Genomic DNA, 24,783 nt, shown 5'->3' on the forward strand with positions numbered 1-24,783 from the left:
CCAAATTGGCAGTGACGTCATAATCCGACCCCCTCATTGACTCGTGTCTATGGAGCTCTCTCAACCCCCGACCCCTTTGTGCCCTTTCCCGGCCCCGTCCCTCCGCGGAGGTTCGGGCGTATCTGCGGCACGACGAGGAAGCGTTTGCATTCTTACGCTCTCCGTGCCGACTGGCTCTCCGCAGAGGCTGCTGCGTATGGACCTACCCGTGGCCGACGACAACACGGTCCACTTCAACTCCACCCTCATGGCGCTCATCAGGACGGCGCTGGATATCAAGATCGCCAAAGGTTCGAGCTCAATGGATTGGTCTTGGTGACGACGTTGGTTGTTCGTAGCCGATGACAAAGTCGGCTCTAAAAGGCTGGATTTGCATGGCATTGTCACGTTCCGAGTTTTTTTCTAGAAAAACTAATTGTCGATGAAATACTTGGTTTTTCGTAATATGAGTATTTTTTTCTCTCTGAATTATTTCTTTGTGACATTATTCTAATACCTTGACTTTTTGTCTCGAAAAATACATTTTGATTCGCATTACATCACTGCATTTTTCTAGAAAAAATATTTTAAAAAATACTTTAGTGGCTTAATATTTTGTATTGACTTTTTCTTGGAAATGTGTGACTTTATTCTTGCCAAAAAAAGAAGCACTTTTATTTTTATCTAGAAAAAAAATCCAACCTCTTTCTCAAAAGGTTGACATTTTTTTTCCAAAAAGAAAAAAATATTTGTTCCCATATTACTGCAACTTCTGCCTGAAAAACAAAACAGACTTCATTTTTGGAATAATTTGACTTTCAGTTTACTTTTCTTTTTCTTGGGAATATGATTTTTTTTTTATACGTAAAAGAAAATGTGAAAAAAATCGTATGACTTTTTGCCTTGAAAAAAATATGACTTTGTAATATTGCTAGTTTTTCTTCAAAAGTGGTCATTCTCGTAATATGACATATATAATCTTGAAAATACCAGTATATAAATATTTTCTAGAAAAAAACTTTGTATAATTATCTAGAAGAAATATGACCTTATCTAGATTTTTTTTTTTTTCAAAAATATACCGTACGACTTCAGTTTATGTCCACTCAGGTATTTCAGGTATTAGAATATCCAAGTCTTTCTTGGTGTGTGCGGTGTGTATCCACACTGGAAAACATTGGAGACAGTAGTAGTGTAAATCCAGCCTATGAAGAGATAATATCGTTACAGTTGTTCTGTGTTGAATGGTCTACCATGTGATGCTGTCTTGCCCCCCATTTTGCTTCTATTCTCTTTAAAAAAACAACAACAACAACACCACTTGATTGCACAAATACATGATGGAACTCTCTCAGGCGGTGCAGACAAGCAGCAAATGGACGCCGAGCTACGTAAGGAGATGATGGCCATTTGGCCAAACCTGTCGCAGAAGACGTTGGACCTTCTGGTCACGCCTCACAAGGGTAAGTTGCAGGAGAACCATCAGGTTGGTCTTTGGTGGTGGTATTTGTATGTCCGATCATCCAACTCACCAAGAGGACAGCTTCGACCAGTCAGTCACTGCTTTGCACCCCCTGATCAGGCTATATACTCTATAGTATATAAAAAACGCAATACAAAAACATCAAATGCAACACATTCACTCTCGTTTTTTTGGATTCATAGGTTTTCTTGACCAGCAGTCGACAATGACCCACCAACCAGTAGTGATGGGAAAATGAAGCTTCATGAAGCTCTTGCAATATATATTTTTTTTACTCCTCTAGATGGTGCTCTTTGTTTAAAAGAAAATAGCTCGTGCAATGGAAATTGGTTACATTTCCACTGCATTTTTTTTTTAAACAAAGAGTGCCACCTAGAGGTGTCATAAAATATCACAAGTGCTTCATGAAGCTTCATTTGTCCTTCACTACCAACCACTGGACTGTCTGACCTCATAGGAAATAAAATTAAAAATCATCCCCCCCACACATGAAAGTCACAAGATTTTGTGTCCAAAATTGAACAGGAAGTCAAACATTTTGTTTTGAAGGAGCCCTTTCAGGCAAACTCCAGGACTTCTACTTTGACATGGGAGCTCTTCCAAATGAGCTTCGATCGGAAGCAGATTTTCTCACGTGGTGCAAATCATGGCATCAAAGTTTGATGAACTCTTTAGTCCTTAGTACTAAAAATACTAAAAATATATATCAAACCTCGACACCAATGTCACGAATCAACACGAAATTGGAAAAATCCCAAGAGCCCGAGCTGAAATTGAACAAAAAGTCTGCTCGTACGTTGACCAACTCGTGCTCGAGAAATTGAGCTCCAATCGGAAGCGGCTTCACTTCGCAAAATGACAAGTAAAACGTTACAATACGCTGCAAATACATCGTATCCACCCGTGTACACACCCTCGCATACTAGAGCACACGTTTGTATTCTATCCTGCCATCAGGGGGTGCCAACTATAGAAGATCCTCTATAGGAGTCTTTTCACTACAGGAAGAACTGAGCAGCGGAAAATTTTATCTTGAGCTATTAGATAGGAAAAGGATAAGCATGAATGATGGATGAGTAAATGGAGAACCACCATGCATGTTTCCAATAGGCCGTTTTGATGAATTCGTGCATGGAAGGTATAACGTAGGAAAATATGTGGCTGCAGGTTTCGTAGCCACGTCGCTGTCAACGAGGCCCCAAAACAGGCTCAATATTTTTCTGCAAATGTTGTAAATGTGTCATCAAACACTGGCTTTGGATCCATGTCTGGAGTTTTTAGAAAAAAATTGAGCTCCCTGACTGACCCCAAGGCGTCTGTTGTCTGATGGCGAGGTGGCTACGTTGTCCTTCATGCTACCATTAAATGCAGTCGAAGCAATGATTCAATCAGGAAGTCGCAAGATAATTCCAATATTGTTTTGTCAAAGCAATAACAGAATCTGCCTGTGAAAAGACCAAAGGCTTTCTTGACAAGTGTGCTGTGTTGTTTAAATGTCTCTGGATGTTGCCCACCGGAAGGCGAGGTCACTTCTGTTTCTCTTGATGAGCCTCTGAAGACGACACTAACCCCCTCAACCAGGGTTCACCGATTCTGGTCCTCGAGGTCCGGACGGAGTCCTGCAGATTTGAGAGATTTTTGCCCACTTAGCGCACCTGATTCATATAATCAGCTTATCAGCATTTCCTGACAACGATCATGATCTTTCGCATCAGGTATGTTGGTAGGCGGAAACTACCAAAAAATCTCAAACCTGCATGACTCCGGACCTCGAGGACCGGAATTGGTGAATCCTGCCCTAAAGTCTTAACTTCTAGTCAAGTCTTAACTTATCAGACTCTAACTTAGAGAATAAGTAGTTGGGTTTCCAACACCGAGCCTGGCGCTGTCCCGATCCTAACCCTTAACACTAACCCCAAATCGAAAATCAATACTATAAATCTGATAACCCATTATCCTAACTTCGACCATAAAACAAGCTCTCACCATAACTTGAACCCCCGACACATGAACCCTTACCATAACCCTGAAATTGTAACCATTCCAATAAGGATCGCTCCTGAACCCCAACCGCTCGCCCCTGCGGGCCTTCAACACAGATCCCGACTGTGTGTCTGGGGGCGGTATCGGTCCTCTGGTGGTCTCCAAACCTTGGACCCGCGTAACTTGGCCCCATGCATCAGGGGAGGGCTGGCGTTTGAGGTGGTGGGTTTGGGGTTGGTCCTGGGTACCCACCCTCATTTAAAAATTGAATTCCGGATTCCCACCATGGAATTTACCCCCCATCATGCTCCCCGGAACCTCACCACCAAAGTCCTGCTCCAAAATGTTGATATCTTCCAAGTGCCATTCGCCGTCAATGGCCGAATCTTCGCTAACTCTAACATCCTAATCCCAACCATAACTCAACTGCCCTGACCTTAACCTCAAATCAGAACCTCCTAACACTCTACCCTAAAGCTCTAACCAATACCCGTATAGCACCTCCCTTTTGGCGGGCCATAAAAAAAAAAATCTAGATATACATAATGCATATCAAACCCTACAAAACGAACTTCACTTCATTTTTTTTTTTTTTTTTTTTTTTTTTTTTTTAAGAGCTCAGTATTGTTCATTCGGAAATGTCATCATCATTGCTCTTTATTTCTTTTTCTTTTTTTCTTTTTTTTGTGTGTGTGGGTGAGTATGTGTATGTGCGTGCGTGCGTGCGTGCGTGTATTTGTTAGCTCACCAAAAACCTATTAGAAAAAATCTCATACCGTTCACCTAAACCGAACACCGCCGTCAGGAGACCCGAGGAAGGACCAAAGAAAACCAAGGAAGGTGAAATCAACTTCACTTCAAACTTCACTTCATTTTTTTTTTTTTTTTTTTTTAAAGAGCTCAGTATTGTTCATTCGGAAATGTCATCATCATTGCTCTTTATTTCTTTTTCTTTTTTTCTTTTTTTTGTGTGTGTGGGTGAGTATGTGTATGTGCGTGCGTGCGTGTGTGCGTGCGTGCGTGTATTTGTTAGCTCACCAAAAACCTATTAGAAAAAATCTCATACCGTTCACCTAAACCGAACACCGCCGTCAGGAGACCCGAGGAAGGACCAAAGAAAACAAAGGAAGGTGAAATCAACTTCACTTCAAACTTCACTTCATAATTTTTGCTCTCTTCGTCTGGAAATGTAAATACTTTGTGCAAAGTCCAACGGTGATCATGAAACAGAATTGTCCTCACTGTCCGGCGCAACATTTTTGTGAACTTGTGTTTCCGATGTGTCTCGTCCCCCCCCCCCCCCCCCATCCCCCCCCCGCGGCGCAGGGTCCCATCTCGCTCGGGTCTAATCTTGCAGGGTAACTTGTCATTTTCTCAGCAGCCACAGACTTGACAGTGGGCAAAATCTACGCCGCCATGATGATCATGGAATACTACCGGCAGAGCAAGACCAAAAAGCTGCAGGCCATGCAGGACGAACAGGTAGAGCGGATCCTAACGATAATTCCCCCTCTGGCGACGTGTTTTCCAGGGCGAGCCCCGTGGACAGAGTTCTTTTGTTGTTTTTACTCGCTCCCATCGTCCAGCATCGTGTTCTTAAACTTTGGCCCAGCATGCTAATTGCACAAGGTTTGGGCCTTTAGCTGATAGCTGTTAGCGATGGGGTTTGGGACTCACAACGTAAGGCATGATACGCTATCATGGAGATATTTTGCATGATATTTAGTATCGCAATGCAGCTTCTGTTTCTCTTGAGGATCCACTTTGGGGATACCCTGACCCTAAATGCTAACCCTAACCCGATTCAAAACCGAAACTCAGAACCCCTCAGCCTTATTCTTCTGTTGGATGTTTCACACAGAATACAACCCCAAGTCTCCCCTTCACCCTCATGTGTCTGGGGATGTACCTCACTCTGAATACCAAAACTCCAACCAAAACCATAAGGAAAACTCCCTCACTCTAATCGGAGCCCAAATCCTTTTCATCCTAAAACCCCTCGCCATGACCTAAATATTCTGGTATAAAGACGGTTCATCCAATTAGCGATTCCCAGCTAAGTGATTCAAACAAAATACTCAACGATTCTTGGCCAAAATATTGCTATTAGAATCATTTTAAACATAAGTTTAGGGAATTGAGCTATGGTTCGAGTTAAGATTGGGGTTATGGCGTTGGGATTGGGTTGATTGGGTTTAGTACTGGGTTGCGGGATTCAGAATGATGTTGTCCAAATTTTTTCAAATACAACCGTGATGTTGATATTTTCAGCCTCCCTATCGATATCGTGCCAGAAAACAAAACATTGCCATTTTTTGGTCCCACCCCTCGTTAGCAAGCTACCGCGTGCTTCCCAATGGCGGACTTGTGATGAAATGACCTTTTTTCTTTTGCTTGTTGATGATGTTCTGAACTTTGATCGTACAAAACGGCCGCACTTGATTTACTGCCTCTTGCCATCTAGTCACGGTGAATGCCAATCAGATTGCACTCGCTTTTTTTTTCAAATTCTGCTCTGTCATATGAAATTCCTGCTCGGGGTGTAACGGTACACGTGTTTGGATTTGTCGGTATGGAAAGATCTCACCCGAGCAGCATCGTGCACATGACCACCATATTGCCTGACTCAGAACTGTTCCGTTCCGTCTTCAATTCCGCTTATCCGGGGTCGGGTCGCGGGGGCAGCAGCTTTAGCAGGGAAGCCCAGACTTCCCTCTCCCCAGCCACTTCAGCCAGCTCCTCCGACGGGATCCCAAGGCGTTCCCAGGCCAGCCGCGAGACGTAGTCTCTCCAGCGTGTCCTGGGTCGTCCCCGGGGCCTCCTGCCGGTAGGACATGCCCGGAACACCTCCCCAGGGAGGCGCCCAGGAGGCATCCGAACCAGATGCCCCAGCCACCTCAACTGGTTCCTCTCAACTGACTCAGAACTGCCGGTTTTGAATCTGTTCTTAACCCAAAAGATAAGTCCATACCATTGAACGGCTACCTTAACAAGGTTTCCACACGATACAGACTAGAGAGGGTTCGAAACCAGCTGTGATTTTTTTGGGGGATGGGACATACCGTTACACCCCTTGCATTTTTTCATTCAACGCGGACGTAAAGTGAACCCTTGTTCGGTCCCCTACACAGTCTCTTGGTACGCCCCTGAATGCAAGCATTCCATGGGACCGAATGGACAACAATGCTCGTCTTGTCTCGCCATGTTTTGTGCTCGTCCAGCCTCGCTTTTTGTCTTTGATTTTCTGCCGTGTCCTTGCTCTTCTTCTTCTTCTTCTTCTTCTGTTGTCTCTTGTCCGTGTCGTCGCTCTGACGTCTGCCTTTATCCCCCCCCCCCCCCCACTCCCTCAGGATGAGGTGGGATCTCCTTATTTGGTCAGTCCAGCTCGACGTTCGCTCGGTTGTGTGCGTCTGTGAAATTGTTTGAGCGTTTCCTGTCTGTCTGTCTGGCTGTCTGTCTTTCTGGTGGGATGTTGAGCGGTCGCCCCGACACGGGGCTCGCCGCTGCGTGACGTGTCGTACCAACTATTCCATTCAGCCCATTTCCTTTCCTGGCAACGGGGTTTGACTTAAACAGCCTGTGGCAATCATTTTTGCTATCTATCATACTGTTTCTGTTTTTTGTATGTGAGGTGAATCGTTCCAAAGCTCCAATCCCATTGGCCCGGCGTTAAGGCTCTTTTGTGCTCCAACTACGTACGTCCGAGAAAGCGCCACTGAATCTAAATTTTTCCCTAGATATGAAGATTTTATTAATCTGGTTTATTGATTATTGATTTCAAGCAAGGGTGAAAGAAAGCTTTGAGTTTGCAGTAAAGATTTGGGTTACAAACGAGGGTTATACTTTTAAGTCGGAGTTTAAAGCCACGGTTAGGTTTTCAAGCAGTTTCATCTGGAGCTCTCTGTGGATCTCTCTCTCTAAAAAAAAAGTAGAAATTAATATTTTTTTTACATTTTTATTTTTTTTGATAAAATATTGTTTACATTTACGGAAGAGGTTTGACTTTAAAATTCTGAGATTAAAGTCAGAAAAGATTAAAGGGAGAATTGTGAAAATAAAGTCAGGATCCTGCCAACCTTTTTTTTCCTTCACTGGCCCTAATCCTCTTCCATGGATAATTAAATAGAGTCAGAGTCCAAAAGTTTAAGTTGTCAGAAAAATGGAAATAAAAGGTAGATTAAAATGTTTTTTAAATGACCTAAACATGTCCAAAAAGTGGCCATAAAATGCCTGAAAAGGAAGAAGAAAAGCAGAATATTACAATAAAATGTCCATGAAATTGCCAAATATGTCAGAGAATTTAATAAAAAAAAACGTTAAAAAAGTAACTATAAAAAACAAAAGAAGAAAGGCAGAAAATTATCATAGTCATTGGAATTGCCAAAAATGTCAGAAAATTTATTTTTGACGTAAGGAAAGAAAATATTCAAAATGCCACCATAACATGTCCAAAATCAAAAGAAGAAATCCCAAAAACTACCATAAAATGTCCACAAAATTGCCAAAAATGTCAGAAATTTGACAAAAAGGCAGAAAAGTATGGAAAATGATTTATTAAAAAATACAAAAACGGAAATGTAGAAAAAAAGGAATCTAAAAGTATTAGATCCTGCATATTTTTCTGTTATGGTGCATCTCTAATTAGCTCTTGGGCCACCAGTACATAAAGAGTAACACTAACATACTGTTTCCTTCATCACAATGTTCAAAGGTTTTGCGTCTCCAGACAGATTTGTTCTTATTTATTTGGCCTCAAATGTCTCTTTTGGCAGAAAAAGCTTTCTGACCCCTGCGTTAAGCTATAAACGAGGGTTTGACGCCAGTTTTAGGAGTTTAGCTTAAAGTTTCAAGCTTTGTTTGTTTGTTTTTTCTCACAAGTCAAACAAGGGTTCGTCTTCCAATTTCGGGTCACAAGTCTCAAGTTGCAAACGAGCGATTGAAGTCTGGCTTACGGACATGACGTATCGAAACATAAATGAGCCTTGGCGCGACATTTCTCTCTCGTTCGTCACCGTCATCCAAACGGTTAGCGGAGGCCATGACAGGCAAACTTTAAGTCACGCTGGAAATGTCTCCTCAAACGTCGAATGCATCAATCTTTAGGACGTGTCCACGTGTCTGTCCTGACACGCATCAGTCTATTATGTGTACAGGATTTCCAGTGTCTCTCATTTGGAGCTGCAGTGCACGCAGGGATCTTAATCTTGGGTTTGGGTTTCAAAACAAGGTTAGGTGTTTAACTCATTTGCTCCCAAAAAACGTATTCATACCTTTGTTATGTTAGTTATTACAACAACAACAAAAACGACCAGCAGGTGGCAGCGGCGTATAAGAGATCAACCAGGGCCATATTGCAAAATAGGCTGTTTTAAACAGATTTGTGACTAATGATGAAACGTAGCTAATGCTAATTGATACAAAACGGAAACAGATAGAAATATACTTTTTTAGAGACTCTAATCTTTCTTTTGGTAGGTTCCATGTTTTTTATAGCAATAGAACAGAATATTCTGTGGGCCTTCCAAAATCAGTCAAAATCTAGTAGAACAACCGGGAGCGAAGGGGGTTGCGTCCGTGAAAAAGCGAGGTGTAAGGATTTTAATGAAGGTTTTGTGCCAAGGGTTAGGGTGCCATATTTGGGTTGGAAGCCGGGGTTAGGGTTTCAAATTGAAGTTTGAAGTTTTGGTTAAGTTTTCATACCTGGGTTGGGATTTCCTAGAAGTTTTTTTTTTTTAATTTTTATTAAGGTTTTATGCTTGGGATTCAAATGAGGGTTTCCAACAAGGGTTTTAACTTTTGGTTTGAAGCTTTAGGCTCCAAATGATGGTTTCAAATTTCTTTTTGAAATCTTGGTTCGGGTTTCATGCCTAGATTAGGGTTAGGGTTTCATATTAAGGTTTCAAGCTTCACAATATGGCTTCGGGTTAGGGTTTTAGCATGTTTTGCCGTTTCAAGTTTGGGTTTGAAGTCAGTGTTAGGCTTTCCAATTATGGTTTAGAGTTAACAAATATGGGTTTTCAACAAGGGGTGTAGACTTTTTGTGTTCTTTTTACATTCTAAAGTCTTGGTTAGGGTTTCATGCCCGGGTCAGGATTTTCAAAAGGGTTATGGTTTCAAGTTAAGATTTCAATCTTGAGTTTGAGTTTGTTTGTTAGTGCTAGGGTTTGAAGTTCGAGCTTGAAAGCAGGGTTAGGGTTACAAATGAGGCTTTCAAGCCCACGCTACGCTTTCAAAGAAGGGCTCGAGTTTCAAGTTGGCCTGTCAAACCTGGGTTAGAGTCCAAAATTCAGGATTCGGCTTCAAATTCTGACGCCACGTACCGCAGGTGACCACTTCCTCCAATGCTCGTATGCGGCCTGCAGTGTAAACGTGTCTTCAAGTCCCAAGTGAGTTCTGATCCCAGATCAGCCCCCGCGCTGCCGATGGCGGGCGCCGCCGTGCGCGCCTTTGTCCTGTCTTTTCCATGTGCATCCGCCCAACTCCTCGCACCCTCTCTCCTTTTTCCCCATTGAGCCCGCATGCGCTGTATCTCACGCAGAACCGACCGCCGTTAATGTTTCAACGAATGGAGCCGCCACCGGAGGGCGACGGCACCGACGGGCTCGGCGGGCCCGGCCTCAACAGCCTCCCTGGTACTCAACCCGACAATGTCAACAGCATGTGAGTACTCGATCAACTCGTTGAGTGGTCATATCGATTAGGTTTTGGTTGATTCGACTTAACGGCTGATCACATGGTTTCGTGATTGGCTGGTGTAGCTGATCGAATTGTCAGGTTGATTGATAATTGGCTGATTCGACTCATCGAGTGGTCATGTGAATTGAGGGTTGGTTTATTTGACTCATTGAGTGGTCATGTGACTTTTTTGAATATTTTTTTTATTTATTTTTTTAAGAGCTCAGTATTGTTCATTCGGTAATTCGGTCATGTGACTTGATTATCGGCTGATTCAACTCATTAAGTTGTCATATTAATTGATAATTGGCTGATTTAACTCATCGAGTGGTCATGTGACTTTAAAAAATATATATATGTATTTATTTTTTATTAAGAGCTCAGTATTGTTCATTCGGTAATTCGGTCATGTGACTTGATTATCGGCTGATTCAACTCATTAAGTTGTCATATTAATTGATAATTGGCTGATTTAACTCATCGAGTGGTCATGTGACTTTAAAAAATATATATATGTATTTATTTTTTATTAAGAGCTCAGTATTGTTCATTCGGTAATTCGGTCATGTGACTTAATTATCGGCTGATTCAACTCATCGAGTGGTCACCTTAATTGATAATTGGCTGATTTGACTCATCGAGTGGTCATGTGACTTTAATTTGTATTTTTTATTAAGAGCTCAGTATTGTTCATTCGGTAATTCGGTCATGTGACTTGATTATCAGCTGATTTAACTCATCGAGTGGTCACCTTAATTGATAATTGGCTGATTTGACTCATCGAGTGGTCATGTGACTTTAAAAAAATATATATATATTTTTTATTTTTATTAAGAGCTCAGTATTGTTCATTCGGTAATTCGGTCATGTGACTTGATTATCAGCTGATTTAACTCATCGAGTGGTCACCTTAATTGATAATTGGCTGATTTGACTCATCGAGTGGTCATGTGACTTTAAAAAAAATATATATATATATTTTTTTTTTATTAAGAGCTCAGTATTGTTCATTCGGTAATTCGGTCATGTGACTTGATTATCAGCTGATTTAACTCATCGAGTGGTCACGTTAATTGATAATTGGCTAATTCGACTCATCGAGTGGTCACCTTAATTGATAATTGGCTGATTTGACTCATTGAGTGGTCATGTGACTTGATTATTGGCTGATTCAACTCATCAAGTTGTCATTAATTGATAATTGAGTGGCCATGTGACTCAATTATCGGCTGGTTCAATGAACATGTGACTTAATCGCGGGCTGATTCAACTCGTCGGCCGGTCATGTCGACTGACAATATGCCGATTCGGTGATCGCGCCTTTGATTCATTTCATCGAGTGGTCACGTGAATTGACGATCGGGCGCTTCAACTTACGGAGTCGTCGTGTGCCGTCACAGACCTTCGGAAGGCGGCGGCATGACGGCGAGCCAGTCGTGGATGACCACCAAAGCCCAGGAGATGTTCCAAAAGACGGGTAACTGGAGCCCCGAGCGGCCGTACCCCAACGACCTCCATGACAACCGCCACAACCCGCAGGTATGGCGAGCGTGACGTCGCGCGCCGGCGGATATTATAGTGTGGCCGAAGAGCGACCGTCGAGGAGGTGGACGATGTTGCGTGCTGCTCATAAGGAACATCTCATGATCCACTGATTTTTAATTCTAGAGTGCCCTTTGGAGATCTTTTGTTGTGCGTTCAAGAAAAAAAACTGCTGTGGTGTTGGAGGACATCAGCTCGCTGAGATCTTTGGATGTCATGTGAATGCTGAGAGAAAAATATGACACATTTTATTCATTATAAAAATTTGAAAGAAAGAAAATATATATTTTATGTGAATGTCTTATATTGTTCAGCATTTTTTTGTTACACAAAGATTTTTTGATTTTTTTTAGCAAGCATTCAGAAAAAAAATTGTGGGGGGGAGAATTTTTTTTTTTATATATATATATATATGTGAGTTTTTTTTCCAAAACAAAAAGTCAGTCAATATAACATGAGTAGTTGAATTAAAAAAAAAATCATTTTGTTCTTTGTGCAGTTTGTCACTTTTTTTTACTCTCGACTGCCACCTCTGGCCTAAAGCGTAACTGCAGCATCTGTGTCAGGCACGTTCATGGTGCACGTACGTACGTACACGATCTTAAAGCGACAGCCACATATAAAAGCTGATGGGTGCAGTCAGAGTAAAACAGTCAGGGTTCTTTGTACTCATCTGGGCATTGGTGGAGCAAACTTTATGTAAAAATTTTTTTTTAAAAAGCTTTAATATGACCTTTTTAAATAATGCAACATTAACATTTTTTTTTTTAATAATGGAAAATAAGTTTTAAATTTTATTTTTTGGATCGGCCTTAATATTATTCACGGGAGAGGGGGGGGGGGTGTCATTACATACTTAAAGTCTAAATTTACTGTTGAACTTATTTTCCTCAGCATTCACTTTTAACTTTTAAGGAAATGTACTTTTTCACGAGTGTGTTGTACGGCATTTGGATGGCAGCGATGCCTCGATCTTGTCAAGCGTGACGAGCAGTTTTTGTGTTGAATGTTGTCTCCAGTCAAGGGAGCAATGTACTATATTTGTGCAAAACGGTTTGAGTGGATGCTAGACACGAGTAACTTTAGCAGAGTCCAAAACTTGTCGGGAGTAGCGATTGATCAGACGCAATTTTACACAAACCTCTGAGATGTTTACCATTTAGCAGTAAAAGATTTGTAGGATTCAAAAGTAGTTAGTGGGCTGGTTTTGTTTCACTTTTGGTTGTATTTTTCTTGTTTAGTTCTGTTAGCATTGTGGTGTAGTACTGCTCCAAACCTCAAGAGGCAACACTGAGTGAACTTAGCTTAATGTTTTCTGGTTGCTGCATTAATAAGAAATTTTATTTAATTATATTTTGTAGAAATGTTTTTTCATTGTATTTGTTTTAATTTAGTAGTTATTTCATTATATTTTATTTAATTAAAAAAAATCAATTCATTATTATTATTTTTTATATTTGTGTATTTTCTTTATTTAATGTGATATTTTGCATGTATTTTTACGGCATTATTTCTAGTGTTATTTTGTAAATTGAATTTCATTATTTGATTTTTGGGTTGTTTTATTTTTTATTCTATTTTGTATTGTGTTGTATTGTGTTTAATTTTATTGCATTTCATTTATTTTTTACTTTGTAGTTGCATTTTTACAATTCCTTTTATTGTGTATAGTTCTGATTTTATGATTTTTTTTAGATTATTGTATTGTGTTGTCCTAATAGTCCTTATTATTACATAGATCTTGTTACATTTACTTTTAGCTGGATTTGTATATTTTTCACAATGGAGCAGCCAAACGGTGCCACCCGGTGGCCCGTCTCCGTCCAAATCGTACCCGCAATGATGCAATTTGATTTTATGCTTGTTTGGTGTCAATGAAACGAGCCGCTGTCACTTCCCCGCGCTGGCTATAGCGCCCCCGGCGGGCCGGGTGGACAGCGGTCACGCTTCCTCTCGTTGTGTCCTTGCAGACGGTAGAGATGCGGGAGATGGGGCGGGACGGGGACTCGGACACCGAGCCCTGCCACCCTGTGGACGGGCACGGGCGCACCGTCTCCATGCCCCGCCTCTCAGCAGACAACCAAGTGAGCACCTCCATGACCCCCACCCTCGCTACATCCACCCTCACCCACCGCCATCCTCACACGCTTTGACCCGCATGTGACGTGAATTCATTCTTACCAAAGTGTATCAGGAACACACAGAAAAAAAACAAAATATTTACAGTGGTGCCTTAAGATATGAATTTAATTCATTCCATGACTTCTTTCCTTCCATTTTTTTTTTTGAGAGACTTAAAATTCACTTTGGTCTTTCTACTGTCCTGCCTCCCCCCTTCACCAAGCAGCACCCCTTTAAACCCCTAATTGAGCCACTAACAACTAGAGTGGGCTATTTCCATTTTGGTCTTTGTAAATAATTTCAAGTTTTAAATTTCTATTTTGGTAAAGTCATCATCTTCAGTTTCAAAGCTTGGAGCCTCATTGAATGGGTCTAATAAGGGCTGAGTTGAAAAAATCGAATAATTGATATCGAATCGATTTTCCTTTATGAGCCTAATATCGATTCATAAAACCACAAATCCATTATTAAAAAAACAACAACATAAATTCATAAAAAAATTGAATTTTAAGCCAGGTTTTTTTTTTGTTTCTTACGGTTTTCTTGAAATTTATTGTTCACATTAATTTAAAAGTGTTTTCTTACATTTATGAAAGACCTGACTTATTAACTCATTCACTGCCATTGACGGCTATAGACGTCCTAAATTCATTTGAACTATTTCTATTAGTTTCAAATTGTTCCCACTTTGGTTAACATGAGTATGAAAAACTAGAATTTAGAGCAGCTATAAAATTTGTGATTAATCGTGAGTTAACTAGTGAAGTAATGCGATTAATTACGATTTTTAAAAAGTATTGCCTGACGCCCCTAATAAAAATAAAAAAAAATCGTAAATTTTCTTTTTTCTTTTTTTTTTTATCTTTTTTTTCAAGAAAAGATTATTAAAAATTAGGGGCGTCAGGCAATAATTTTTTTAAATCGTAATTAATCGCATTACTTCACTAGTTACCTCACGATTAATCACAAATTTTATATCTGTTCTAATACAATAAAAACATTCTAGGTTTTCATATTCTTGTTAACAAAAGTAGGAAATTTTTTTAACTAATCGAAATAGTTCAAATGAATTTTTGACGTCTATAGCCGTCAATGGCAGTGAATGAGTTGAGACTATTACGAATCTTTATTTACAATTATTGAATTTGAATTATGGAAATATTTTCATCTCATTCTTGCTGATGTCAATGATTGTGTAACGCTACAGTGATTATAAGATGTTACTTTCATGAATAAACTAAATCATTTAAGCAATTACGGCCTCCGCAAAAAAAAATCTGAAATTTGATTGTGGAGTTTTTAATCATTGCCTTGATTTTTAGGAAGAATTGATGTTCTATAGCTCATCAATATCGATTGAATCGAAGCGGGGGAAAATCAAAATTGAATCGATCCCATTGAAAATGAATGGAGGAAAAGTTGCTATTTAACGATAAAAATCTTGCAGCATTCCCACAATCGATACCCATGGAACGCTCCTCTGTCCATTTCCATTCCATCTGATCCTTGGTGTGTCTGTCGTGTGCGCAATGGGGCCACCTAGTGGTTGCCGCTAGAAATGATGACACCGAAACGCTACATGTCGTGCGGTCCGCACGAAGCTTCCTTCAATAACGACTTTATTTGTGTGCTGCTTTCTTTTTTGTGTTTTTCTGCCTCTTTTCCACACTGACCACCAAAAATGGCTTGTGTGTGTGCGCGTGTGTGTGTGGCTCTTTGTTTGGTCTGCAGCGGAGAAGACACAGGCCTCGCGGAAATAACCTGAGTGTATGTACTCTCTCGCATTCTCGCTCTCTGGCATCGTTTGTTGAACGCGGGTCGTCAGCCGGTGCGTGCACGTCGGTGTTGTTGGGCTTGGGACTGCAGCAGGAGAGGAGCACACCATTTTTTTCCCCATTGATTTTCGATTTGTTCTTCAAGCGTTCAGAAGTAGAGAAATAAATCAAGATAATTAAGCTAAAAAAAAAAAAAAAAGCTTAATTATCTTCATTTATTTGTTTTTGTATTTGTTTATTTCTACTTTTCTTATGCTTTTTTTATATTGTATTATTTTCTGAAACATTGTTTTTTTTGTGTTTAATGTTGGTTGATTTAGTTTTGTTTTTGTTCATAATCTATAAATGTATCCAATTTTGTTCATTTCTTATAGATTAAATAATTTTAATATCATCTCTGTACAGTGGTCCCTCGGAATTTGAACATAATTCGTTCCTGCAAAGTATTGTTCAACGTCCGAATTGTTCAACCTCCGAAACATTTTTTCCCATAGGAAATTATGTAAATGCAATTAATCCGTTCCCAAGCTCCAAAAAAAAGAAAATTCCTATTTTAATTTCTATTTATGTTTTTTACATTTACAGTACAGTACAGTATTTATACAATAAAAAAAATACCTTACCTTTTTATAGCTTGCTTTGCTTGGGTGTTCTAGCGCCGGAAATGAGTTCAAACTCCGAGGCATTTTTTACTCCGATTTTTGGGTTGAAGTCCGAATTGTACGAGTTCCGAGACGTTCAAACTCCGAGGTTCCACTGTATTTTATTTACTTTGTATCTAATTTTGCTGTTCTGCTATTAATGTTATTCAATTTTGTTCAACGTACGAATGTCTTTTTATTGAATTTTACATCTTTTTTTTACCTTTGCAATTTTGTTAAATTTTTTGTTATCTATTTTTGTTTTTTGTTTTTTTTATTGTATTTTTTTTACTTTTTATTCTTATTGTTTTCTATTTATATTATTTCTAATTTATTCGATTTTATTTACCTTGTATTCTTTACCTTTTGTTATAGTTTAATTTTGTTTAATTTTGTTTTGTTGTTTTCATGTGTTACTTTACTTTTTGACTAGGGCTGGGTATCGATTCAAATTTCCTCAATCGATTCGATTCACAAAAGTTCAGTTCGATGTGATTTTTTTTTAATTGATTTTTTTCGATTCGATTCACTTGGTTCAATCCAATATTGATTAATTATAAAACATCAATTTTTCTTGACAAGGACATTAAAAGAAACTCCACAAACATTAAATATAAATTAAAAATATTCTGAATTGTCATAAAGTGCAATAAGTCAGTTATTTCTTAAATATAAGGAAATACTTTTAAATTCACGTAATTCGATATCGATTATTTTGATTTTTAAAACCCAGCCCTATTTTTTCCTGAATTGAATGATATCATTTGTTTTGCTATTATTATTATCATATTTTATTTGACAAAATTTCTGTTTAAATTGTATTTATTTGCAATTGCATACAACTGTGCTGCGTTTTTAATATTTTGGTGACCACACAAGACGGTCCTGCAGACAGCCCCACCCGTCGGGTGCATCCCGCTCATTAAATCAAGTGTCCCCTGCTTCTGTTTCCCATCGTATCTCATCTCCATCTTTTTCTTTCTTTCTCTCTCTATTTTGTATGCTGTCTCTCCATTTTTGCTTGTCGTGAAGGTGTGTGTGGGGGGAGGGGGAGGGGGGGGGTTGCTCTTGAATATGTGTTGCTTGTTGCATTGTAACGGAAGCATGGACCTCAGGCAATGGAAGTGGGCAGGGTTGAGGTGACAGGCATGCCCCGGGTGGTCAGTGAAGAAAGAGGTGGCATTCCCAAACTTGGCCTTTGCGACGGCTCAAACAAGGACACTCAGTAGAGTAGTCGACCTCCGCCAAGGCTACGTGTCTTCTTCGGTTGAGTGTTGTTGTTTTATAATTATATTTATGAAACTAAATTCCTGTGACAGAAATACGCCAAGAGTAGTTCGATGTGAAGAATGTCTTGGATCCGAGATCTCTTTGCCATAAAACATTCATTCAAATTATTTTTATTTTTATTTTTTTTTATGAATTTAATCATTTTAATTGTATTTATTTTATTTTATCATTATATTTATTTTATTGTATTTTACTGTACTTTGTTATTTTATTTTATTCACAAATGTAAGGTTTTGTTATGCTTTTTTAAACTATTTTCAATTTTTTGTGTATTATTATTACTATGATTATTTTTATTATTATTGAATTGTATTTACGTTATTTGATTTTATTCTTTTGTTTTATGCTTGTCGCTTGTATTACTATTTCATTTTTAATTTAATTCATTTTTATGTTCACACTTTTATAATTATTTTCTGATTGTTTATATCTTGTTAATGTTTTTAGTTGCTGTTATCATCATTATTAATATTATTATTATTAAGATACTATTTAATTTGATTTCAATCGATACATTTTAGATTTTTACTTCACCTTTTGTTTTTACTTGTGTTTTAAGTACCTTATTTGTTTTTATTTGCATTATTATTATTATTATTTTTACGAGTATTAGGGTGCTCTGTTCTCCTTTTATTTGTACTTGTATTTTCTTTTAATTGTTTTCATTTCTATTAAATGTGTTGAATGAAATTTTATTGAATATTGCCCATTACTATTATTCTCTACTACTTTTTAATTTAAACGAATATTTGTACATGTATTATTCTATTTCATTAATTTTTTTCACTTTGTTGAATTTTATAATTATTTTTAACTCATCACTATTGTATTCGTTTTTTTTTTCTATTTTAATTCTTATCATTCTATTTCATTTGATTCGATTTTGTCACTGATTTGCAGCGGCGTAAAATAAACTGCGCCGCATCGCACCGACAGTCAGTTATAGCGCGACCAATCCCTTCGTGCTCATTAGAAGACTGCCCCAAGCGCCGGCTTGGCGTGTCCTGATGGTTTTAGCGCATTGGCGCGCCCGGTGATGTCATTTCGCGCCCAAATCCAAGACATGCGTGCCTTGTGCATGCGGAGGCATGGTTCATCGGCGCCACGCTTGCTTCTCCCTCGGCTTCTCCCTCGTCCCGCCGACCCGTCCCGCTTGTCGGGGAAGCATGGTCGTGATTCCGTTGCTGTTGCCGTGCAAATGCTAATCGCTAACGGTTGACTGCTGGCTGATGTTTTCAGATTTTGGAAAGAATGACAATGTCATCGTTTGTCTATGCCGGATGGGTGCGTGGGCCGGTGCTAGAATCTTCCGGTTGGGTTTGGCGCACACCCGTCTGCTTCACCGGGAGGATAGCTTCATCCTTTTCACGCTGATCTGGTGCCAGTTCTGGTTCATAAGCGAGATTTAGTGTTGTCTGGGTTAGGGTTCTGAATTTGGGTTTTCAAGCCTGGGTTGGGTATTCAAATTGGAGTGTGAAGCCAAGGCTCGGGTTTTTAAATAATGGTTAGGATATTACGCAAGTTAGGTTTTAACATGTGGGTGATTTGAAGACAAGTTTGGGGTCTCCAAATGGAAGGGTTTCAAATCAAGGTTTGAATCGAGGCTTAAAATCTCAAATTAGGGTTTAAAGCATGGGTTGGAGTTTTTAACAAAGGTTAGGGTTTATTAAAAATGTTTCAAATCGGGATTTGAAGCCGCATTTAGTGTTTCAAATTGAGGGTTGGGTTTCAAATTAGGGTTTCAAGTTTAGGTTATGGATGTAAATCTGGGTTTGTGGTTTAAACCCCTTTCATGCTGAGCTGGAGCCAGAATCATCAGCGTCTCTTTTGTTTTTATCACTTGGAGATGAAAGAAATAGTGGCGATGTCTCGACTGTATGTGGATGACATCATGACGTACTGTAGCAATGGTTCTACCAAACTTGAGCTCTGGTACCCAACCCGGTACTGGCACCAGCTCAGTCTAAAAGGACGTACAAGTAGACTCACAGCAACATCTCATCTACTGTGTGTCTGTCCTCTTCCTCAACCCCGTACCTGCGTACCCTCAGACCATCACGGACACCAGTCCCATGAGACGGTCCACCTCCAGCCTGGTTCATGGGCGCTCGGGCCGGGGTGTCAGGCTGGATGACTACTCCCTGGAGAGGGTAATGTCCGAGGAGGCGCGGCACGGCGGCGGCGGCGGGCGCCGGCACAGGGACCGAAGCCACCGGACCTCGCAGCGATCCCTCACCAGATACACAGACGCAGACACGGGTGAGTTGCCACCGGACCCTGGACCCTGGACCCTTTAAGACAGAGGTGGGCATTGAGGGCCGGAGTCCTGCAGGTTTTGCATGTTGCCCTTCTCCAACACAGCTGCTCTGCATAAGCCTGATAACGATCCTGTTGATTGGAATCAGCTTGTGTTGGAAGTGAGACACCTCCAAAACCTGCAGGACTTCCGGCCCTCGAGGACCGAGATTGCCCACCTCTGCTTTAAGAGGAGCTTCTATGTCCATGTCAGGATGGAAGGTTGTCGAGGTCATGTAGTGGCACTTTGGTGTGCTGTATCACCATGTGGACCAGTCTTCAAAATTAAGGTTTCTTTTAACCTTGGGTAAGGTTTTCAAGTTAGGACTGGATGCCCAATTAAGGGTTTTCCAAATTAGTGTTTAAAGCCAATGCTAGGGTTTCAAATTTTCCACGAAAAGGTTTAGTTTTCAAGTTGAAATCTCAACTGTACGTCTCCAGTAGCTTTGTTGTCTGTACCAACGATTTGTTCCCACTACTGAACCAGGTCTGGGCACAGACCTGAGCACCACCACACAGTCGGGCGACCTTCCCCCCAAGGAGCGCGAGCGGGACCGAGGCAGGACCAAGGATCGGCGCCACCACCACCACCACCACCACCACCACGGCTCCATGGACAAAGAGCGCTACGACCGACACGAGCTCGCCCACCGCCACTCGCACGACAGACACTGGTCCCGCTCACCCAGCGAGGGTCCCGACGGACGGGGCCACAGACAGGTGGGAACGCAGTGACACCCAGAACTGAGTGCTTTCCGGGGGTTATGCTAGTCATGTTCATGGTAAAGAGTGTTGGTATGGTTAGCAGGTTTGCCAGACAGTTCATAATTTCTCCCCTTTAAGGGGCCGCTGGGCAAAAGGGTTTGAGAACTTTCTGGTCTCTGTGTGCCCGACCATTAAGTAGTGAACAGTCCGGGGTGTAACCTACCTGTTGCCCAAATTCTAGAGATCCAGCTCACCTGCGACCCCAATGAGGATCATAAGAAATGGCAGAGGTGGGCGCGTCAATGAATTTTTTAGCGTCGGTCGTTCGGCAATCATCGACAGTCGGGACGCCCTTCCGTCATCGTCATTCCGTCAATATTTCAAGCCAAGTCGAATTTATTGACGGATTGCCGATGACATTGACAGCCGAAAAAAAACCCTTCCGGCAATGCTTATTTCATCAATTTTTTCGAAGTTTCAACTTTCTGCCAATATTGACGGATGCCCACCTCTGGAAAACGGATGCATTGATGGAATAGCTTGCATCCTGCTCTGAATTGGTGCATTGATCCGTCGTCTTGCGTTGAGATCCCGCAGCTGTGATGCAGTCAAGTTGTTTCACCCACTTATAGATGTCAATTTCTCCTTTTGCTTTTTTCTTTGTCACTCTTTCTCTCTGTCCATTTCCCTTTCAACGTGATGTTGCTTCTTGGTGTGACTTCTTTGCCTCATCACTGTTTTTGACCAATCTACCGATCTGCCTCATCTGCCGCCCCCCTCTTACCCACCCACTCTGTTCTGGTCTCTCTTCTTGTTGTGGTGCGTTTTGATTTTCCTTGTTTACATTTTGCTGTAGGGCAGTAGTTCGGTGAGCGGCAGCCCCGTCCCCTCAACCTCGGGGACCAGCACCCCGCGGAGAGGCCGTCGCCAGCTGCCGCAGACCCCCGCCGTCCCCCGTCCTCACGTCACCTACTCCCCCGCCGTCCGCAAGCCGGGCTACGGCCCCCCGGGGCCGGGCCGCCTGCGCTCGCCTTCCCCGCGACACTTCTCCCCGCCAGACCACGACAGGGGCTATCACCACCGCCCGCCGTCCCGTCAAGCCTCTCCCCATCATGGGGGCTCCTCGTCCAGGCACGGTTCCCCCCGCTCGCCCAGGCAACAGTCCCCCCGCTCGCCCAGGCACGGTTCCCCCCGCTCGTCCATTCACGGTTCACCGCGCTCCCCGCACCGAAGCCGCTGGAGCGGACCTCCGCTCGGTGACAGCCTGGAGGGAGATGGGCCCTTCTATGAGCGCGACTACGAGTATGAGCGGCACCATGAGCCCCCCGCGTATGAGCAAAGCCTTTCCCACGGCAACCCCCACCCGCACGCTTGCAACCCCCACCCGCACCCCCGCTCACCTAGGACTGCTCGCCAAGGGCCCCCTCCGCCGCCCCCTCACCCGCACCCTCGCCGGGTGCCCAACGGCTACCGCTCGTCCTCGCCTTCTCCGCATCGAAGAGGGCCGCCCGGGGCCCCTCACTCGCACCACCGGCCTCCTCATTCCCGCGGACCCCGCAAAGGCCTGCATGAACCTTACAGCGAGACAGATGAGGATGACTGGTGCTAGCAACCGGATTAGGGCGGAAACGATAGGAGGAGAACAACAACCTCCGGGGTTCTGGCCTTGCATATGTAGACTTGATGGGGGCTGGGGCGGGGGGTTCCAGACATCCTCCCGAGGGCCCAGCCTTCAGCCCCTGAACTCTGTGAACGAGAGTGTGGGGCAGAGACAAGGGGTCGACGGTGCTTCAAGTAGACTGACAAACGGAAAACGGCCTCGGCCAACCAGGACTACGCTCTCCAGAATCCTCTGCCGGAAAGCCGAGCTCCCGGCAAAAGCTTGGGGCGTGTGGGTGTAACAAAGGGTCCTGATGAATGGTCAGGGTTTCTGAGACCCAAACTGCCGGTCGCCATTGGCTGAATCCTTCTTCTTCTTCAGGTGACTCGCTGGCCAGTCTGCTTCTGGGAACTCTCCAAGCGGGCTCTGCTGCTTCCACTCACGTTTTTAAGGGATATGAGTTCCTAAAAAGCCAGGCCAGCCCCCCCGTCCCCCCCCCCTCTCCCCAACCAGACCCTTACATGCCAAGCTTTGCCTCCAGGAAAAAATCACACTCAAGAACAAAACTTTTACATGAGGAAAAAAAAAAAGGGAGAAAAACCACTTGATCTTGAACTTTTTTTTCCAAGGACAGAACCAGGAAGCTCCGCCTATTCTGCAAAAACCAGCCAATCCCAGCGCTGGCTGATATTTGATGAGTTTTATCATCTCTGTTTACTGTTACAGACTCTTTCCGTGCTGGTATGACATCACTTCCTGTCTGGTGGCGGAGGGATGCTAAGCTTTGTGTAAGCCCCGCCCAAGCATCGCCTGACAGGAAGTGACATCACGTGGCGGAAAGGGCGGAGAAGAGTAAAGAAAGGACAGACTAATTTCTTCAGTATTTCTTCTCTTGATTACTTCTTGTTCTTCTTGGACATTGGAAGCTTGGTTCTTCTGTTTTGTGTTCTCTCCTTTGAGCTTTTTTGGATGGAAACCTGCATGATTGATTCAACACATACTAGAGAGGAAACCGAACCCCATATTTTGGGACCTTGGGGGCGCGGCGGGGGCTTTCCGGGAAACTTTGCATTTACGTTTACAAAAACGAAGCTCTCTTCCCTCTTTGACTGTTTCTATCTTTGACGGTTGCTTGCCACCCTGGAAGGAAAGCAGCCTATGTGGTCTGCTGCCCATTGGGCGGGGGGGGGGGGGGGGGGGGGGCGATAAGGTTGGGTCTGGGATTTTGGAGGGTTTGCCAAGAGAGAAACGGATCAGAGGGAAGCGAACTTCTACCGCCCCGGTATTTAGTATTGTTCATGATGATAGTCTTGATAAAAATGTCCATGCAGAATGACAATGATGTTGATGATTGTTAGCGCTGTCGCTGTCGAGTTGTCGTCGCGTTCTTTGTTATCCCTCCAAGTATGCCAAGTCCTTCTTGTTTACATCCTCGAAGTCAGGGGTGTCCAAACCTTTTCTTGCAACGGCCGCCCGCGTACAACGACAGCAAAAAATCAACGGCCACAAGAGCCACTTTGACATTGTTGACGTTGAATTTACTCACCAGCCCCAAAACCAATCCGTCAGTGTTAGGTAGGCATGTGTGGGGAAAAAAAATGATATATTTACTTTACTTAAGCAAAACCTCGAGGACTTTTCTGGCTGGTGAGCAGCAGCATTCTCCACATTCAGAGCCAAAACGAGAGCAATCTGGGGGCAGGAAGTCGGGCAAACAATCAAAACGGAATTCTTGATTCTATTGTGAATAGAGATTTTCTTCCTATTTTAGTGATGTGTGATTGGTAGAAAACGAGTTCGTAAGATGAGAACGAATTCTCCTTGTGGTTTTTCGGCCTTGCCGCTCAGCGTAGAAAATTAAGTATTACAATGCAGACGAACCACAATTGTGAATTTTAGTAAAAGGACGTGGGCCACAAAAAAAATATGGATGGTGGGTCACAAGTGACTCCAGGTCATAGTTTGGACACCCCTGCCTTAGGCTGACGGTCCCGGGTCCCCGGGCGGCTCAGGGGGGAGGTCAGGGACTTCTTTTGGTTCTCGTCTTACCGACACCCAAAGACGAAAACGGTCGTAAATGGTGTCGAACGATCGATGAGGCTCGCGGCCGAACTGAGCAGCGCAACTGCCCGATTTAGACCTCCGCTTCGGTCCCTCCCCCCCCCTGTAAGGACACGTAGACCATTTCTGGTCCCCTCTGTGCCAATAGTGACCTCCTCAGCCCAAGCCCTCCTCTCAGGTCTGGACTAGGTACCAGGAACCCTGCGAGGTTGTAGCACAGCCGAGTCCCTCTCTGCCAAAAACCGACGTCAGTATTCAAAAGCTCGGTTATGTCGCCACTCAGCTTTCTTTTAGACGAACCTTGGACAAGGTGTTAACCAGAGGCCCTTCTTTTGGTCCTGGTTTATGTAGAATCCTTCTAGAATCAGATTCTCGACAACTTTAGATGATCTCCTGAATTTAGGTATGATAACTGTAGCCGTAGTTCTCGATAGCGTTTTTTTTTTGAATCGGTTGCCGCTCTTGAACTTGCACTCTCGCAGATCCTAGATCGACCCCAAAATCCACGTCTTTTGACTCTATGCAGACCTCATGAGCGTCCGTACGGTTTCCGCAGGAACTGTAAGACCCGGCCGGAACCCTGACGGAACGGGTGACGGTCGGCACCGCTTGCACACTTGCCCCAGTGCGAGA

The 24,783-nt window shown here is 42.5% G+C and overlaps 1 protein-coding gene across 4 annotated transcripts in view; it reads left to right on the forward strand.

The window, feature by feature from the left end:
- cacna1ab (calcium channel, voltage-dependent, P/Q type, alpha 1A subunit, b) overlaps window positions 1–23,278 on the forward strand; it is a 113,159-nt gene extending 89,881 nt beyond the window's left edge. Inside the window, exons 41-51 of one of the 4 annotated variants that reach the window (XM_086082161.1) lie at window positions 185–290; window positions 1,335–1,442; window positions 4,827–4,927; window positions 6,796–6,819; window positions 9,984–10,105; window positions 11,521–11,659; window positions 13,633–13,746; window positions 15,515–15,550; window positions 19,541–19,748; window positions 20,272–20,504; window positions 21,346–23,278. In XM_086082161.1, coding sequence (XP_085938287.1) covers window positions 185–290; window positions 1,335–1,442; window positions 4,827–4,927; window positions 6,796–6,819; window positions 9,984–10,105; window positions 11,521–11,659; window positions 13,633–13,746; window positions 15,515–15,550; window positions 19,541–19,748; window positions 20,272–20,504; window positions 21,346–22,098 — 1,944 coding nt within the window. In that variant the 3' untranslated portion in view covers window positions 22,099–23,278. Of the gene's footprint in view, window positions 1–184; window positions 291–1,334; window positions 1,443–4,823; window positions 4,928–6,795; window positions 6,820–9,983; window positions 10,106–11,520; window positions 11,660–13,632; window positions 13,747–15,514; window positions 15,551–19,540; window positions 19,749–20,271; window positions 20,505–21,345 lie in introns of all 4 variants that reach the window. The other 3 variants (XM_086082164.1, XM_086082162.1, XM_086082163.1) reach the window with 3 other exon arrangements.
- The last annotated feature ends 1,505 nt before the right edge of the window (window positions 23,279–24,783 follow it).

This window comes from Leptonotus elevatus, chromosome 8, assembly GCF_054856555.1.
Source record: "Leptonotus elevatus isolate MCC_2025b chromosome 8, RoL_Lele_1.0, whole genome shotgun sequence".
Classification (NCBI taxonomy): Eukaryota; Metazoa; Chordata; class Actinopteri; order Syngnathiformes; family Syngnathidae; genus Leptonotus; species Leptonotus elevatus.